General features: G+C 37.9%; 1 protein-coding gene across 3 annotated transcripts in view; it reads left to right on the plus strand.

Moving 5' to 3' along the window:
* AGMO (alkylglycerol monooxygenase) overlaps window positions 1–17,981 on the plus strand; it is a 204,389-nt gene that overhangs the window by 82,848 nt on the left and 103,560 nt on the right. For all 3 annotated transcript variants that reach the window (XM_054817175.1, XM_054817174.1, XM_054817176.1), the window contains exon 5: window positions 5,021–5,116. In XM_054817175.1, coding sequence (XP_054673150.1) covers window positions 5,021–5,116 — 96 coding nt within the window. The remainder of the gene's footprint in view (window positions 1–5,020; window positions 5,117–17,981) is intronic.

Below are 17,981 nucleotides of genomic sequence, written 5' to 3' on the forward strand. Positions count from 1 at the left end.
TTCAGTAAAGTTAGCCTGGATTTATACTCACATAACTAAGCATGGACTTAGCCTTTTGTTTATAACTGTTTCAAGCCCATGACATTAGATGAGTTAAAGCGCTAGGTTCTGAAAAAAAACCAACTATTTCTTCTGGAAATTGTGAAACAGATATTATGTGTTTTGGTTTTTTAAAGTCTTGTCTGTAAATTCATGTTATTTTTTATTCAGAAAATAGTAATCTACTCTAGTAGGAGTTCCTCAAATTTAAATGACCATAATGAACAATAGCAGAAGGGATGCATCTCTGTCACAACTCTGCTTCCTATGTAAATACTGCTATGTTAAAGATTTAACCTTTGCACGTTTGCCCATTGGGACCATATGTGCAAATGCTTAACAAAAACAATAATTCAAAAAAGACAAAAAGCCTGTGTGTACATATGGGGGTGTGCACAAGCACTTTGCCTGCCTGCATGATTTGGAGGATGATACCTCAGAGAGCATAAAATGTTCAGGAAGGCCAAGACGTCTGGCTGCCTTAGATTCTGAAGACCGTCCTCAGGACCACACTGGTATCACTTGGCAGATAACCTATGTGCATTTAAAATTCATTTGCTTTGAGCAAAGGGAAATGAACCTAGGAATCCATAATACTTTGCAGTGGTTTTTCCACCAAATATTTGGTATTAGCCAAGACAGTTGGTTAATGTAAATATTGATTTACCTCCCCATCGAACTTTTGAGAGGTGTGCCAGTTTTCTTTCTCTAAAGCCTTACTGTGCATGAACACAGCAAGAATTCTTGCTAATTCTTATAGCACTGCTATTTTTTTGGACTGCCAGACTTGTCCAGAACCCCATGGATGCATCTGCCTCAAAGCTGAACCTCAGTGGAGCTTTTAGTTAATCTCAGACTGATCTGATGTTGCTGAATGGAACTGTTGAATGCAGTTTGATATCCAGTTTTGTGGAGGCTGTGAGAAAGTTGTGTGGATGATGCGGGATTGTGGGACTGTTCTGCTGCCAGCTCTGTATGTGTTTTAAGTTAAACATTATAAGATAAATAAATCAGCATATTAATCTGTGTGGGTTGTGCTTGAGCTGATTGAAAAGATGTGAAACAAAAGAGAAGAGAAAAACATGCTTGAAGTACATTCGGTGGTGTGAGATGTACTCCTGAACTTGGAACCAAATGTGTATTGCTTCATGTCGTTAGCACACACAGTGCTTTTGTTACTCCAGTGGAGGGGCACAGAGAAGCAGATCTACTGTTAGACTGAGAGATGATTTTGAAGTCCATTTTTCAGGAAAAATATGTGGAAGAAAAAGCATATTCATGTTTAAGAAGAAATCAGCAAGCTAATGCTATATAAATTTTTGCTTCTGACGAAACAGTTAAAGTGTAATTGTGAAAGGAGAAAGTAACATACACCCCTTGAAAAGCTATGATTTAATCCTTCTTGAAAAGCTGCAATTTAATCCTTGAGTACCAGTTCTCAACTTTCCTCCAAGGGTAAGGATTAACTGCAAATATCGGATCCATAATAAATTGATAGCTTTAGACTATACGTTTAGAATCGAATTATGCCTTGTTGGTTTAAAAGCAGTGGAAACATCTGTATATAAATCTGGAAAGGGAATATGTAACACTGTTCTTTTCAGCACAGAGTCACAAAGTTCGCTTCCTATCTACTAGAGGAGTCTGCCAGGTCTGGGATCTGTAAGGGATATGGTTGGTGTTTTGTGGTGTGGTTTTTTTTTTTTTTTTAATCCTTACTTTTTATCCTGCTCCTGCAGAATCCTCACAGAAGTATAGCCCACATGAAGTAGCTGTCGGCAGCTGCCCTGCAGCCCCCCGCAGCCCCCCACGGGCTGCCGGCAAGAGCATCGGCAGGTGGCCCCAGAGACCCAGCCTGGAAACGGAGGGGCTCAGCGCAGGAAACTCAGTCCTCCTGCTACACCTCAGGAGTTTCAAAATTTTCCCTTTCTTGAGTAGAAGCGTTTCTAAGCTTTTACTCACACATGAAGGGGAGAAAGGTAGAGCATGCCCACGCCGGGGAGCATGCAGCGGACACGCACCCTTCAAAAGGGGCAATGCCTTAGGTGTGAAGGCACACAGCTGCGCTCCGGCAGCCCCAGATAGGAATCCCTCTACGCCGCCTCCACGAGTGCCTTTCCCATCCGGTTATCAGTTTTTGTGGCGCTCTCTCAACCTCTGTTCCTGAATCCACAAGTGGGAAAAGATCTATGAGTGTGATAAATGTTTTTTTCTGCAGTTTTGACCAGAAATTCCATCTTGGAGCCAGGAAAGCTTTTCCTCTACAGATTAGTGAAAGCTGGTACATTCCCATGAAATGTTTTGATTTGGTGAATTGGCATTTCCAGTGAAAAACTATTTAATGATTTATTTTTTCCCAGACATTGATCTTATTTTTCCAGTGGAACCACAAATAGGAAAACCCAAATCTTCTGTATGGGAGAGGTTTTCATTCCTCCCTGTGGGTTCTACTTTTGTAAATGATCTTTGAAATCCTTTCTGTGCGAAATAAAGCTTACATTGCAACGAAACACGAGGCAGTTAAGAAAGCATTCTCCTTTGTCAATCTTAAATTTACCTGTAGATTTATGTAAAATTTCCCTCATCTCACTACTTAGCAGGGAAATCCTGGTACTCATGGTAAGAAGTAGGTTAGAAAATAAATATGAAGAGGATCCTTCCTTCCCCTCTGAGTCATCTGTAAATACCACCAAATTGCCTCTGATACTTTTAGGGAATGAGCATATCATTTTTAACCCTGCTTTCAATCCTGCAACCACTTTCATGAATAATCTGAAAACCATCTGGGGTTTTTTGGTGTTCTTTTTTTTTAAAATCAACTTCCTCTCTATTCCTTTAAAAAAATTTCCTGCTCTTATCATGCCATTAGACAGGTACAATCAATAATAAGAGAAAACTGCAGCAGCTTTACTTAAATGTGACTGTGTGTCCTACTCCTTCGTTGGCTTCTTTGTAAGATAAACTTTGAGAAAAACCATGCCAGCCTTCTGGCTGCTGTGGGACAGATATCTCTTGGTCTCTTTTTTTTGTAGCTCGCCCATTTTTAATAATTAAATGCTAAGGAAGTCCAGGTTAGAGGAAGGAGAAAAAAGGAACTCAGAAAAGAGATTGATTCCGTGCCAATGTTTAGGGCCTGTCTTCTAAAGTATGTGAGGTTTGTGCTACCTTTCTATTTCAGAGCATGAAAAATTGTGGGTTTGACAGTTGCTCTTCTGTGTAGTAGTCTTCTGCACAAGGCAGTCTGATCTGCGTTTTTAATTCTTAAAGCAGGCTCATGCCCACCTCTACTCCAAAATTTCATGCCTAAATGCCACATCCCTGTCAATGGCATTTAGTAGCTCCCACTTTAGGTAAAAGTTACTGTGAATTTCTGTCAGTTTACTTAGACTGAGTGATTCTTAGGGATTGAATGTGTGAATTTCACCTTCCAAATATATTTTTCTTTCTTTTTTGTTTTATAAATATTATGCAAACACTTCAGCCTGATCAGACTGATTAAAACAAAATAGCAGTTTACATTTTTTCCCCCAAGTTCCGGAAGCTCAGCATAATCCTTCTGCCACCTTTGAATGCCTTTACTTCTTGGAAACGAACTTCCAAGACATTCAACCAGAAATGCCCCATGTGTAGTTTGTGGAGCAGCTGTGATCCACGAAGCCTTTGAATGTAGTTTTTGAAATCACAGCTGTGCCAGCCCTACCGGGTGATGCTGAAGCCGCAGTGACTTAAGGGTTTCTTTCTAGCGCTTCAGACATTGTCTGGTGTGGAAGCCAGCAGACAGAGCTGGGATTGTAGGGCCTTAGTCCTCCGTTGGCTCGTGACAGTGAGATACAGCTGTGGTGGCTTTCTCGAGAGCATCAGTCACATCGTGGGGACAGAGGTGCAGTTGTTTCACAGCCCCAGGGTGACATCTGACCTATGGGGCAGGCCTTTTGACAAAAACTGAGGGTGTATCGGCATTAAATCCTATGTGCAGACCTATGCTAAAGGAATTCCTGGCTCAGGAGGCCTGTCATGGCTAGCAGAGTGCTTTCTCTGATGTTCAAGGATTTGATTTTTGTCAGGGCAATAGGAATTTGAAAATGGAGTTTGCTAATTTTGCTCTGTGTTTCACAGGGGGCTCTTATCTGCTACCCAGATTTTCTCCGAGTACTACAGATATTTAAAGCTTGGAGGATACCTCCGCTACTCTTTGGTTTAGAGGAAAAACTCTGTATTTTAGGGAGGGATTAACTTCTTAATGTCAGGTAGAAGGGAAAAAAAAAAAGACAAGGCTTTTTCTGAAGAAAGCAGACTGGCTTTTAGCATGTGAAGGTCTTGGAAGCCCTATTCCATTGCTCAGCCAGTTAAGCAATTAATTGTGAAATTCCTGGGACTTTAGTTTCTATCTAAGATACCAGCATCGTTCCTAAGAAAGTAGTTTTCTGAAACTGTTTTCATGCTAGTACATCTTTAGAACTCAGCAATGTATCAGGGCTTCAAGGGAGATGCCGTGAGGAAGTTAGGGTGAGAAATTATAATTAACTTTGAAAGCCAAGTAAGCTGCCTTGCCCTTATGGTGCTTACATAGGAAGTTCAGATGGAAAAGCTATAGTGTTATAAATTCACACTTTGCTTACTCCGTGATAATTCTCCCCGTAAGTGAACCCTTCATGTCAAGGATATGTTGCTTTATGCTCCATATAGTATGCAGAATAAACATCTCATCTCAGGATTTCTGAGTCCTTTTCTTGAATTTTCTACTTGCTCACATTATGACTTTTGGCAAATCACTTTTGCAGCAATTTATGTCTCATTTGCTATAGCACATCTAGTTGTAACATAATAATCAGTATCTATTCTACATAATGTCTACATTATGGAGGTATTAGAGGAAGCAATTATCTTGTGCAGTGCTTTGAGCTCCTGAGATAGTACTTTGTTATATCATCACACGTTTAGAATGATACCTTTAATGTATATTTTCTTTCTCACTTTTCAGATTTTCAACTTGCCCATGGCTCTCTTCATTCCACCTTCAGTGTTTGCTGTTCATCTGCAGTTTAATCTACTTTACCAGTTTTGGATACATACAGAGGTAAACCAGGTTTTTAAGCCATACCTAAACAGTTAGCCTGGAGCAGTGTCCTGGAAATCCACTAGCAGCTGATTTATTGTGTAAGAAAAATCTTTGTCTGACTTCTTTAAGGAGAAACATCTGTTCATTTTTATTCCTTTTTCTGAATATATATTGCTAAGTTTATAAGAAGCAATGAGGCCAGTTGGTCCCAATTAGATTAAAAAAAAAAAAAGTAACTGTAAGGAATCAAAACTTTTTGCTATTTTAATACTATATTTTCCTATCTTGCAGCTTATTAAACATTTCTGGCAGATACTGAAACTGATTTCATTTCTAAGATAAATACTTTAGGGAAAAATATCCAAAACCCAGTGCTTCTTAAAGATCATTTAGAGTTACAACTGAAGTCAGATATTGTTTCCTTCTTACTGCAAGTGGTACTCAGATGAAAAATGCTCTTCGATTATCTGATGGCTATTTGTTTATGACTGCACCTATTTATTTGTGTTTTGTGAGTGCATAGACCATATCTATGTTACATACACATACACTTAATAACCCACTGTAATTAGTAGGTAGTTTCCCAGACTCGTCTGGGGGTTGAATGATCTTCTGCCTTCCCCGTTGCGCTACACTTGAGGCATTTAAAAGCATCCCGTGTTCTGTGTCAGTAGCCCCTAGTGGGCTGTGTGCTAATTAGCTCTGCAACACTTCTACTCCTTTGATTTTTCTGACTATAAGGATGCCTTTTTCCCTCTGTAGTTTCATTATGCGATCTATAGAACAATTCTTTTGGGAGACAATTTTATTTTCTTCACCTGCTCTTTTAGGTGGTTATGTTGCTTAAATTTTAGGTTTTATTTTCTCGTTTCTGTGTGTTTCCTTTTAAAAAAAAAAGATTCTCTTTTTTTTAAATCCTACTTACAGTGGTCCAATAGCAAACTTCTACTGTTGAAATTTCACTTCTGTTGGGCACATTTCTAAAATCATGAATATAGATCTAAAAAAATTAATACATTTTGCTCTGCAACACCAGAATAGGAAAGGCTTATAATAAAATGTCACACACATCACCAGAACTAGCATAAACTCAAGCAATATGCAATTAAGCTTGTCAAAATGTTTTGAACAAATCTGAACGCTTTGAAATTATACCAAATGAATTCTCTGAATTGCATGGTAGCAAAGCTTCTTTGACCGTACCTTACATTCCCCAAACTGGTTTCACTGTGTTTTGCCACTAATACGCCTCATCTACCTCTTCTGTGCTGCCTGAAGCCATTTCTTCCTTGCCTGAGATCTGTCTAATGTTCTGCTGTGTAGCAGTAACTGAGTGAGTCTCAGCACTGGTGCCACAGCGTGCATCTAAAGTTTCTAAAGTGAATTTCAGAGGCTTATGAATCGCCTACATCCCTCTAAAGCGCTAAATCCTTCATAGGGCTTAAAAAGAATTCCCATAGCATATGTGCCACGTTTAGACGCTAGTCTAAACAGGAATGAATTTCAGTCTCAATGAAAAGATAAGTACTCCTTACTATTAAATTATCGTGCCAGTAGAGAAACAATGGATCTTTTGTACTGATCCAGTTGATCCAATCACAGATTATTATTTACAAGAGAAGATATTCTTAATGTTGATATTGTTGATTTTGTAGCACAGCTGAAATCAGTTGAAATATGTTGAAGTCATGCTTTAAGGTCAAAAATTATGTCAAAATAGAAATAGGGTTACACCATGTATTAACAGATTTCCTGCTCTCAAGGGCAAATGCATAACAGACAAGAGAAGGGAAAGGGAGGGAAATAGTAGCAGCTATTGCAGCGATGCAGATTTATATTAACCAATATTTTTGGTGAAATTAATATGACGCTACACCATTATATGGTTGATTTTTGGTTTTTTTTGCAACAACTGTTACAATTTAACTGTTTAAAACTGCAGCATTTCTAATTTTTTTTAACAATCCTTTTCCTGGATTTTAACTGTTCTAATTATCTTACACAGATTGTAGTAGAATGAAAATCCTTTCTGTAAGTCTCTCTTTCCAGCAGTTTCCCAACATATGGGGGTTTTTTGGGGCTGCAGGCCTGGGGTTGTATAGAAAACAGCATCCTGTCTCAGTGACTGCTGCTAGCCCTTGCTCCGAGAGCTGAGATTCATCACCCCCCACAGCCCTGGTGTCCTCTGGGAGCCCGCGGTGGGTGCTGTTACAGGGTGGCAGTGCAGTCATTGGTGGTCTAGTGGAGATACACTTCATTATTTCTATTCTGCCAGTGCAAGATGTAATAGTTTGCTTCTAAAATTCAGGAGCATTTGATAAGAAGTGTTAAGCTTGTCCTCAGACTCCTCTTGCTTTTAATCAGTATTGATGTTTCCTTAGGCAGGATTTGGCCCCATATTGACTAGTCAAGTATGTTTGGAAATTGTAACTTGACAAATTTTAATTACACATCTTTCTCCTTCAGAAAAAGAAAATCTAGTAAGATACAGTAAAAAAATCTCTTTAAGGCTATCTTTTTCATAACACTGAAAAGCTTAATAAAGGTTATGCACAATTTATTGTTTTATAAAAGAAAAAATACATGATATTTAACTAATAGGAAAGAATACAAAATTTGAAATGAAAATATGAAATTTTCTGAGGGAAGATTTTTTTTGTGGCAGGAGTTTAAATTGAGTTCAGTAATTACAAGAGGATTGTGCTGTGCTGAAACTTTCTATGCTGTGTTTCAACCTAGAGCAAAAGTTTATAGCCAAAGTATGATCCTTGATATTTTCCTCTGCTTTAATTTAGAATGTGCCAGTGCTGTTTCAGACAATGCTAAGACAAGTTTCCTGTGTCATAACTTTGACCTTCTTCAGTATTTGTTACATCATTTTTTGTCCAGCTTTCCTACCAGCAGATCAGACATGGTCTATTTTATTTTAACTCAAGTGGCTCATATATTCCTGTGAAGACAGTATACCAAATCACAAAGATCAAAAGTACCCACTCGTTCTATCTCACTTAGACTTCTTTATTTCCTGCATACTTGGTATGCATTAGCTTTTGGTCTTTTATATAAAAGTAGTACAGCATTTTAAATGCCATAAATCTTATATAAAGATCATACTATAATTCTTTTAGTAATAATAAAAGATCTCTAGCACCAGAATCAGAATAGATTATTGATACCGGAAAGGCATTTCTGTAATTATTAAAGAAAGTTTGGGTGTGCTAGAGTGAAAACACGACTTTGTGACTTAAGTAATGCATTTGCATTTAACTATATTCTCCTATTACAAGAACTTTGCTGTCTGAAGTATTTTTTTTTCACTGCTGCTGTGCATTATTGCACTGTGTGCATGGCAATCTGAAATGATATTGAAAATTTTCCAAAGATCTTTTTAAAAATATCTGAGTAGCACCAAGGTTTTGAAATGAACTCATAATAGTTTATTTAAATGAAAAAAGGAAAAAAAAACAACCAACAAACCAAACAAAACAAGCCCCAAAAACAATTGAAGAAAGCACTTTTCTGTAATAGCACTAAAAGACAGGATCTCAGTAAATCAAGAAAAAACAATTTTTGGTTCTATCCAATATTATTTAGGTCAATAGAATAACTCAGTTAGTAGATCTGCTCTTAAATGGTCTGGGAGAAATGTTTCTGTGACTAGACTATTCTCATCTAGATCATAAGGAGAGTGAAGAAAATACTTTGGTCAAAGAGCACTAAAAATCTAATTTTTCAAAAGCCACAAAATGTTTTGAGACTGTTACTGACAGACAGAAATACTCCATTTCAGTTTATTTTCACAGGTGATTCGGAAGGTCTATGGCTCATATTAAACTATATCCTTCCGTTATGCATTTATTACAACTAATAAGTTAGGTGTGTTTATAACCTGATAGACACCTGTGAAAAACAGAAATTAGTTTCTGTTGGTTTAGCTGTAATTTTTATGAGATGTCAAATTGTATTTGGAAAGTATCAACTGAATCAATCCCTGTTGGTAGTAATTGCAGCAGCACATTATTCCTTGCCTGCTTGATCTTTGCCATGCATTAGTTTCTTTTAATTTTCTAATTTAAGGTAAGACTAATCTGCCCTTTACCATACTCATGGAAGTCAGGTTTCTTAAAGCATCTTTTTCCCTTGTTTAAATCTTCCTACCTCATGGAACTCTGGGAGCAGAAAAAGGTGAGCCACTACTATTAACCAGGAGTAACATGGGTGATAGGAAAAAATTGGCAACACCTCATGCAGGCTTGAAAAAGCGACATGAAATTGCTACAGATATAAGACAAAATATGTTTGGTTTTTGTCAAAAAACCATGAATTCAGTAAAACTGAAACTTGCTGTGGAAGTATATTGTATATGTCAAAAAAATAATTTGCACTTATGTGTGGTGTGTACTGATCTGTTTCTGTCTGACTTCCTTTAGCTTTCACTTCTGCTCGGTTCTCTGTAATGAAAAACTTTGAAAGAGAGAGAAATCGTAGAGGCTTCATGCTTTTGTGAAAAGGAATTCTGTTCCTGGCAGGAAGCCACGCACAGACCATTGGGGCTCCCTGAGTCCACGTGAGCTGTTGTGGCCCAATCCTGACGTCCTTACATCAATCAGCTCTTACCTAGGAAGATCTTCTATGTTTTGTTTTGGGGTTTTTTTCCAAATATGAGCATACAGTCAATAAAGAAATTAAACAAGCAGATTAAAGAACCAAGTAAAATTAAGTAAAATACATAAAAATGTACATTTTTATTTTAAGTAGCAGTACACCTGTGATTACTGTATCAATAGCAAAAGCTATTCTTGAAACTCTAGAGGACATAGGTGTGTTTTTAAGCAGAAACTATTTGAGACAAAAGTCTATTAGATGGCACTTAAAAGAATCAGAAAATCTTTGGGCCAATGCAATAAGTAAGTGACAGCATGAGACAATAGATAAAATACTCAGTTATTAATTCCCAGGCCGTAACACTTGAACTTAATCCTCTATTTCTTTGCAAGTTTCACTTTTCCATTTTCTTGGACCTACTTTTTGCACATTGTATGCTGTAGTCTCATTTAAATAAACAAGAAAGGAATGTAGGAGTAAACAAGTGTAACAAGGTTTATTTAAAGTACTTTCAGTAGTTTAGTCATTTAGAAGCAATTTAGTAATCCATTTCTTAAAACTGAAAGGTAAATTTGATCAAGAAATGAGACTTTGAATTTAAAAAGCATGTTAACAAAGCTTATAATGCTTTCGAGTGTTTGCACAGTGGGAAGAAGATAGTTTTGTTTTTGTGGTTGTTTTGTGGCGTTGGAGAAAGATTTTTGGTAATGAGCTAAAATCTTCAATAGTTTGCAAATGAAAAATGGAGATGCTCTGCTGGTAGATAAAACATCTTGAGGCCTTGTTTACAAAGGCATATATTTATGCTTAATTTAATGTACTGTGAATAGTGCCTATAAGGTCAGTGAGTAATGAGTCAAATTTAACATGTGGAAGTTTTTGCAAAATAGTGGTATACAAGTGTTATTGAATGGATCACAGTGGAAACAGAGTATGATGAACTGATCTGATTTCCTGGCAGAGATGAGAAATATGGTTTGGTTTTGGGTTTTTTTTTTTTTCTCCTCTCTCTCCTCTCTCTCCTCTCTCTCCTCTCTCTCCTCTCTCTCCTCTCTCTCCTCTCTCTCCTTTTTTTTTAAAGAGCATCACCAATAAAAGGTAAAATCAGTAATAATCTGATGCATTGAGTATAATCGTGAAATTGCAGTGTCTCTTGACTTTGCTGGAAACTCATGTTGAATTCAAACAGCATATGCCAACAAAACCTTTTGTTTTCTCTGTTCTCATACATTGGTTCATTTAATGAAAGAACAAGCTTATTTTCTTTAATCCATCCGCTGTAGCCAAAAATAGACATGGGTCTGCCTGGTGTGCCCTTTCTAAATTAGAAAGATACAAATCTGTCCTAGTCAGGTTACAAGAGATCAACTTACCATTCACAAAACTTTTAGCAAAAGTCATCAAAAAGGTGAATGTAATGTAGAGGTGATATACAGCCATTCCCCTAGTCTGATGTGCAAGCTTGTGTCTGACAGCTCCCAGTGCCACAGATGATTTAAGTGAAATTCCTAGAGACTGGTCATGTTGTCTGACAGCCTACCAGCTTTTAGAAGCTAGGTTTTCTCACTCTTACAATGTCGTGGTTTAGCCCTAGCCAGTAGCTGAGCACCGCATGGCCGCTCACCACCCCCCCACCCCAGTGTAAAACTCGTGGATTGGGCTAAGGACAGTTTACTGGGGCAGCAAAAGAAGAGGAAAATAACAACAACCGCACTTATAACAGAATATACAAAGCAGGTGATACACAATGCAATTTGCTCACTGCCCCAAAACACAATGCACAGCCCGCCCCAAAGCAGCGACCTCTCGTCCCCTACCAGCCCCCTTTATATACTGAGCATGACATCATATGGTATGGAATATCCCTTTGGCTAGTTTGGGTCACCCGTCCTGGCTGTGTCCCCTCCCAGCTTCTTGGGAAAATTAACTCTATCCCAGCCAAAATCCAGGACATACAAAGATCCAAGAAATTACTCTAAAACCAGTGGGGAATGAATTAGTCACTGATTTGCATAAAGAACAAAATTTTGGTTTACAAAAGAAGGTTCTGGTCCCATTCCTGATAGCCAATGCTTTTATCATTCAGAAATTCATTGTTTGCCTGCCACAAACTGTCAACTCAAGCATTTACTGTGGAGAGAAGAACAACAAATAAATCATTAAATACCAGGGAGATACTTTCTTTAATGCAGACAGTGCCTTTGTAGGTCCAGATAAGATATATAGACAAGAAAACTCAAACATGATTCCAAGAAACAAAGAGATTTCACTGTTTCAATACAGCCTGTCTGTCAAAATGGCTTATTAGATTTTCTGACCAAACCAGGATGAAAGTCTTGGCATCATTGCGCTTGCCAGGGTGCAGAGAAGAGCAAAGCTAACGACACTATCACTAAGCAAAAATACTAGCAATAACTGCAACGTGTTCCACTTTTCTGTGTTTCACTCCCCACGTGAGGGGAGAAAAGTATTATCTTTCTAGATATATAAAGCATATAACTCTGCTTTTTGTTTTAAATAAAAAGAATAACAAAAGAGAGAGAAAATCAAACATTCATAAGAGAGCACACTGTTCCTGTCCTGCTAAGTGCAGGCTGCACTTGAACACAGTTTAATCAGGAAAAACAGGGGGATGAGGTTTGGAGCTCCTTCCTTGGCACCTAGGACCTCAGTGGTGATTAGGAGTGCTGACTTTGCACCTTAGTAGCCACAGGATGAGCCTCCTATTTTTAACCTTGGCGCTTTTAGGTATCTGAGTCTACCCAGAAGTGCCTTGACACAGTGAGTTAAGTATTTTTATTCTTATCCAGCTTCTCTTTCAACTGAACTGCAGAACAGAGAGGAACCCTTCCCTTTCCCTGTTGAGGCTGGGTCAGTAGTGAGGCCAGAAATGAAAAGATTGTGGGACAAGGACATAAGTACGAACTTGACTTTTCAACCTAATAATTAAGCCCTTGAGTTTGAGTGCTGGTTTCTGGTCCTTGGACCAAAGACTCTTCTTGCAAGAGGCAGCTGTGAAATGTTTACTTCAGCAGCAGTGAGCCTGACTATTGCTCATCTGCCTGCAGAAACCCTAAAACTAAAAATCGTATTTCAAGGGTTTTATTTAGGCCACTCGTGTCTATTATGTCTCTGGAGAATTATCAAGATAAAAGTGAAATGAGCTACTTAGATGCAGCACATCTCAGTACATTCTGCATCCTGCAAAACAATCTAAACAACTCATTTACCAAATAAAGTTAATACAGTAATGAAAGGATACCACATTAATGTGGAGATAAGTTAGAGGTACTGCTGTCAAAAAAAAAAAAAATCTAATTTTCCATCTTTACATGTTTCACATAATACTCTTGAAGTTTTCTCATAGCTTGTATTCATTGAGAATCTATTTAAATTACTTATGGCTTCGAAGCCAACAGAAAATTTGAAAGACCCTTATTTGTTAACAACACAAAGTGTAGGATGCTGACTCTATTTTGATCTCTTTAAAGAGGAAGGTGAAGAGCCACACTTTCTATAATTTAGTTTATTTCAGGACTGGCATACTGATTTATTACGTTCTAGTTTTTTCCCCCACAATTGCCAGCATGTATATTTGTCAAGCTGATGAAAAATACTGAAATTGTATAGCAATTTTTCTCCTGGAGTTTGTTTAAAATGCTTAACTTGATATATGACTGAAAGAGTGACTTTCTCCACGCTCTGCTATTTGTAATGCTGCAATTAAAACAAACATTTAGTGTGGGTTTTCTCTCATTTTTAGTGTACTAATTGATTGAAACTTCCTATATGTGCTCATCTTTCCCACAAGTCTTAATTGGACCACTAAAATATTCATATAAGATGCCAATTTGATTCAAACCTTGCCTCCTGGTTGAGGCATAAAACAATGAAAAGTGACAACAGCCTGCCTTCAAGATAATTTATTATAAACACATTTCTTAAGTCTGCGTGTTTATTATATAAATATGCTCTAAACCGGACTATCCATTAAAGCTAGGGTTTCACCTCCCAGTCCTACAATCCAGATTTATCAGAAATTCACCCCCTATGAAACTCTTTATGATCCCAACAGGCCTGATTCCTCTCGCTTGTTTTATTTCTAAACTATAAATATTGTTTTTTCGCTCCTCGGTGTGGAAATTTGGCTACATCCATTTTACATGCTTACTGGAGTAGAAAACTGCCTAATCAGATAGGAAAACAGTTGGCGGTATATAAATCAGGGTTTGCCGAGGATTTCAAAGTGTGAAACTGGCAGACGAGCACATATCCTAGGAGTTCTGCCTTTCCCCAGCTTCCCTGTAGAGATTTCACATGGCAAATCTGATCACCAGGGCCATCTGTATAAATACATGGGTGTGTTGTCCTGAATTAACACAGCAGCTCTACTGGGGAATATAATTAAGGCCTTATTTTTAAATTCCACACCCCCCCCCCCCAGACCGTCTGAAATATAGATTTATATACCAGAAATAAAATTGTTATCCTGATTTTAATGAGGAAATCAACAGTAATATGTGTCTTACTAGCAACTAGTGTAACAGAAACCTCAAAGTTAAGCTCAGAGTGCTCCTTAGTGATGCTCCGGGGATGAATTTACCCTCTCCTGTCCTGTAGATCAGTAACACTATGATATTGAAAGTAATGCTGTGCTACAAACAGCTTTTTTTTATATTCAAAGAAAAAAAAAAAAGACAAACCCCAAACTTTTTATATACAAATGGTTTTACTGTAACTGTGCCTGCTCTACTTAGTCGACATTCCTTCCTAACATTCATGTTGAAACGGAGTTAAGTAAAGATTCATGTTGTAGTGGTGACAGGAGGAGTTGTTACACAAGATGTAAAGTTTCCCTTGGATTTCATGTCATGATTTTTTCTCATTATTTAAACAAGAACTACATTGAAGTGGTGCAGGTACCAGGCAATAAAGATTTCCCTTGGTGCTGACAAACTCTGAGACCACAAACGGAGGTGCTTACATGCCACAAGAGATATTGCATAATGTTCTTTTCCTTTAGGCTAGGGATTGCTGTCACAAAGGAAACATCTTTATATAAGAACTACTATTATAGAAAAAAAAGCATTTAGTTCTCATTATATACGAAGATTTCACTTCCAACATGTTTTATTCAGTAATGTATGGAAATGGGTTTTAAACATGCAGCTTTTAGCCTGCCTTATTTGTTAAACTGCTCTTGGATTTGCTTCAAGTATTGTCAGTAATTCTGCTTTATTATTTAGCGATACCCAAATACAATGGAGGGAATATGTTGGTTAAAAAAAAAAAAAAAAGAGGAATACATGCTTTGTGGAGAGATCTGACAAAGCTTTTTTAGCTGGTAAGCATAAGATACCTGCATATCTGATTTGTAGGTAGTTAATTGAGTCCATTTGTAAGGGGTTTGGCAAGTGAAAAATTATTTTTGTGGCTATGGGATGTTAAAAAACAAAGCAAACAGGAAAAGAGTTTTGCTGGAATGCTGCAGTTCATCTGCGGGTCAATGGCATGGGAGTTGAGGTGCACATGATGTGTTAATTGAGAGAGGAAAAATTGGAGATGGGTTGATTTAGAACAGTAGGTATCTGTATTAGGGAAACAAATACAAACATAAAGCCCCCAGCCATGTTGGTCAAAATACAGATAAGGTCATCACTGGACAACAACTTTTTTTTTTTTTTAATTTTGAGAATACTTTCCGGTAAAAAGATCTGAAATAAAAATTTTTAGTGCATACAAAATTTATAATAGTAGAAAGATTTTTTTAAAAATGAAAATCCTAATTACAAGCCACAAAACCCGAGCTGTTCTGATATTCTTCACATTTATTTTGTTGACTTTTTAAATTTTTAATTTTTTTTCCTGAAATGTGAAAATTGTGAAAGATCGTATTCTAACAAGCCATTTTGAATACAGAGCTATTTTAAGCTGAAAGCGTTTTGCTGTCTTGAATGACTGAAACCTATTGGTGTGTATGCTTTGGTGAGCGGTTGCAATTACAGTGTGAGAGCGGTTACTGTTACCATGAACACTTACCAGCTCCTTTGCAATTGCTGTTCTCTAAGGAAAAAGTCTGGGCAGAGTGAAGGCACAGAAGTGAGGGTAGACTGACAACTGAAAGCTAGATGGGTAGGTAGGGGACCTGCCGCTGCCTTTCTCCCCTCCGTTGCCTGTTAGGCATTCTTTTGAACATGGGCTGTTGTTACACCGCATTAAATTTTGTTACGAGTCAGTTCCTACAAACTTCATTCCTTTCACTGTGATTTCAGAAAGTTCCTGTCAGCCTAACATGACAGGGTCAGAATCTTGCTTGGCAAAAACTGTCTTACTATCCTAGCCTTGACAATTTACTTTGATGAAAGATCTGCTTGTAGGAGTTTTGCCCCAGTAGGATGGCAGAATATAGACAATTTCAACAAAATTCAACAAAATAATTATGTTCTTTGCCACGTGGTGCTGCAGGAGCATTCAAAATTCAGCTTTCTAGAGGTGATATGTTTTTATTTGTTGGAATGATATATGAATATATTTATAAAATATTTATAAAGTTTTTGGGATCAAAAGTTTTCCACTGACAATATTTTTTTCTGGTTTAGAAATGTGCTAAATATAGAGAGGTAAACTTACTGATAGAAAAGGAATTTTCTAGAAATAACACCCTGTACCATTTTGAATATCTGGTGTAAAAATATTTTTTATGTGTTTTAGCCAAACTATTGATTTATGGATTGCTAATTTCAGCACGCTGGATTTTTGCTTGGTCAGGTACCACCTCTGAGCTTAAAAGTCGAGGTTATAATTGTTATCTCAGATGATATTTCCATCAATGTGTGGCTAGTATGTTTTTGCAATGGAGGTAACCTTGGCTGAATAATGACTTGAAGTAGCTTCAGGCATTAATCGCTAATGATGCTGCAGAGAAGGTATTTCAGTAGATTTGTAAATGTTATCACCCAAAGAAAGACTGTGTAGTAGGCTGGGACCATTTTAAAGGATGAGAGAGGTTTCATTTTCCAAAGAAAATACTTTTTCTAGGATTAGCCAGAAGAATTTATTTAAAATTTTACATAAGTTCCTGAGGTCTTTAGGGAGCCCCAAGACACAAAGTTATACTTTAGCATACCTATGTATTATATGGACTTTCAAAAGGATACATTTTAATTTAAAAATATTAATTTAATCAGCTGGATATTGAAGACTTGAAGACATTCATTATGAGGACATTTTATTATAATCCACCTGTAGGTTAAAAGTGAAGACACTTATTCCTTAGTGATTCCCTGCTCTCCTAGCGCAGATTTGGTTTGTTTTCACAAAAATTCGTAGAATCATAGAATATCCTGAGTTGGAAGGGACCCAGGGGATCATCGAGTCCAACTCCTGGCTCCACACAGGACCAGCCAAATCAGAGCATATGACTGAGAGCATTGTCCAGACGCTTCTTGAACTCAGTCAGGCTCGGTGCTGTGACCACTTACCTGGGGAAGCTGTTCCAGTGCCCGACCACCCTCTCAGTGAAGAACCTTTTCTTAATATCCAGCCTAAACCTCCCCTGTTGCAGCTTCATTCCATTCCCTCGGTTTCTATCACTGGTCACCAGAGGGAGGAGATCAGCGCCTGCCCCTTCGCTCCCCCTCATGAGGAAGTCGTAGGCTGCGGTGAGGTCTCCCCTCAGTCTCCTCTTCTCTACGCTGAACAAACCAAGGGATTTCAGCCTCTCCTCATATGTCTTCCTCTCTAGACCCTTCACCATCTTTGTTGCCCTCCTTTGGACACTCTCCAATAGTTCCATGTCCTTTTTGTACTGTGGCGCCCAAAACTGCACACAGTACTTGAGGTGAGGCCGCACCAGTGCAGAGTGGGACAGTCACTTCCCTAGACCGGCTAGCAGTGCCATGTTGTTAAAATACTGAGATAAAAATATATTTAAACCAAGTGGATCAAAGTTAGGTGTGGTCTAATAGGTAAATCACTGCGTTCTCAGGTGCTGGGCTGCAGTTCAATCCAAGACATTAGACTCAGATTAAATTAATTCAGTGGTCACATCTCACATAGCTTAAAACAGTGGGATTTTCTGCTTGAGAGAGGCGGGAAATGGAGCTAGCATGAATGATGAATCATTTCTCACCTTTAGGTGGTCTTTTCAGGCTTGAACTTATTTTGAGGGAGAACTGAGAAAAACAAATGGTCCTACTTATGTTGTCCTTGGCTTCTGAGTTAAACGAAACAAAACAAACGTGCCAATATTCTGTTTTTCCAGTCAAGTGTGTGCAGG

Source organism: Grus americana, chromosome 2 (genome assembly GCF_028858705.1).
Source record: "Grus americana isolate bGruAme1 chromosome 2, bGruAme1.mat, whole genome shotgun sequence".
Taxonomy (NCBI): Eukaryota; Metazoa; Chordata; class Aves; order Gruiformes; family Gruidae; genus Grus; species Grus americana.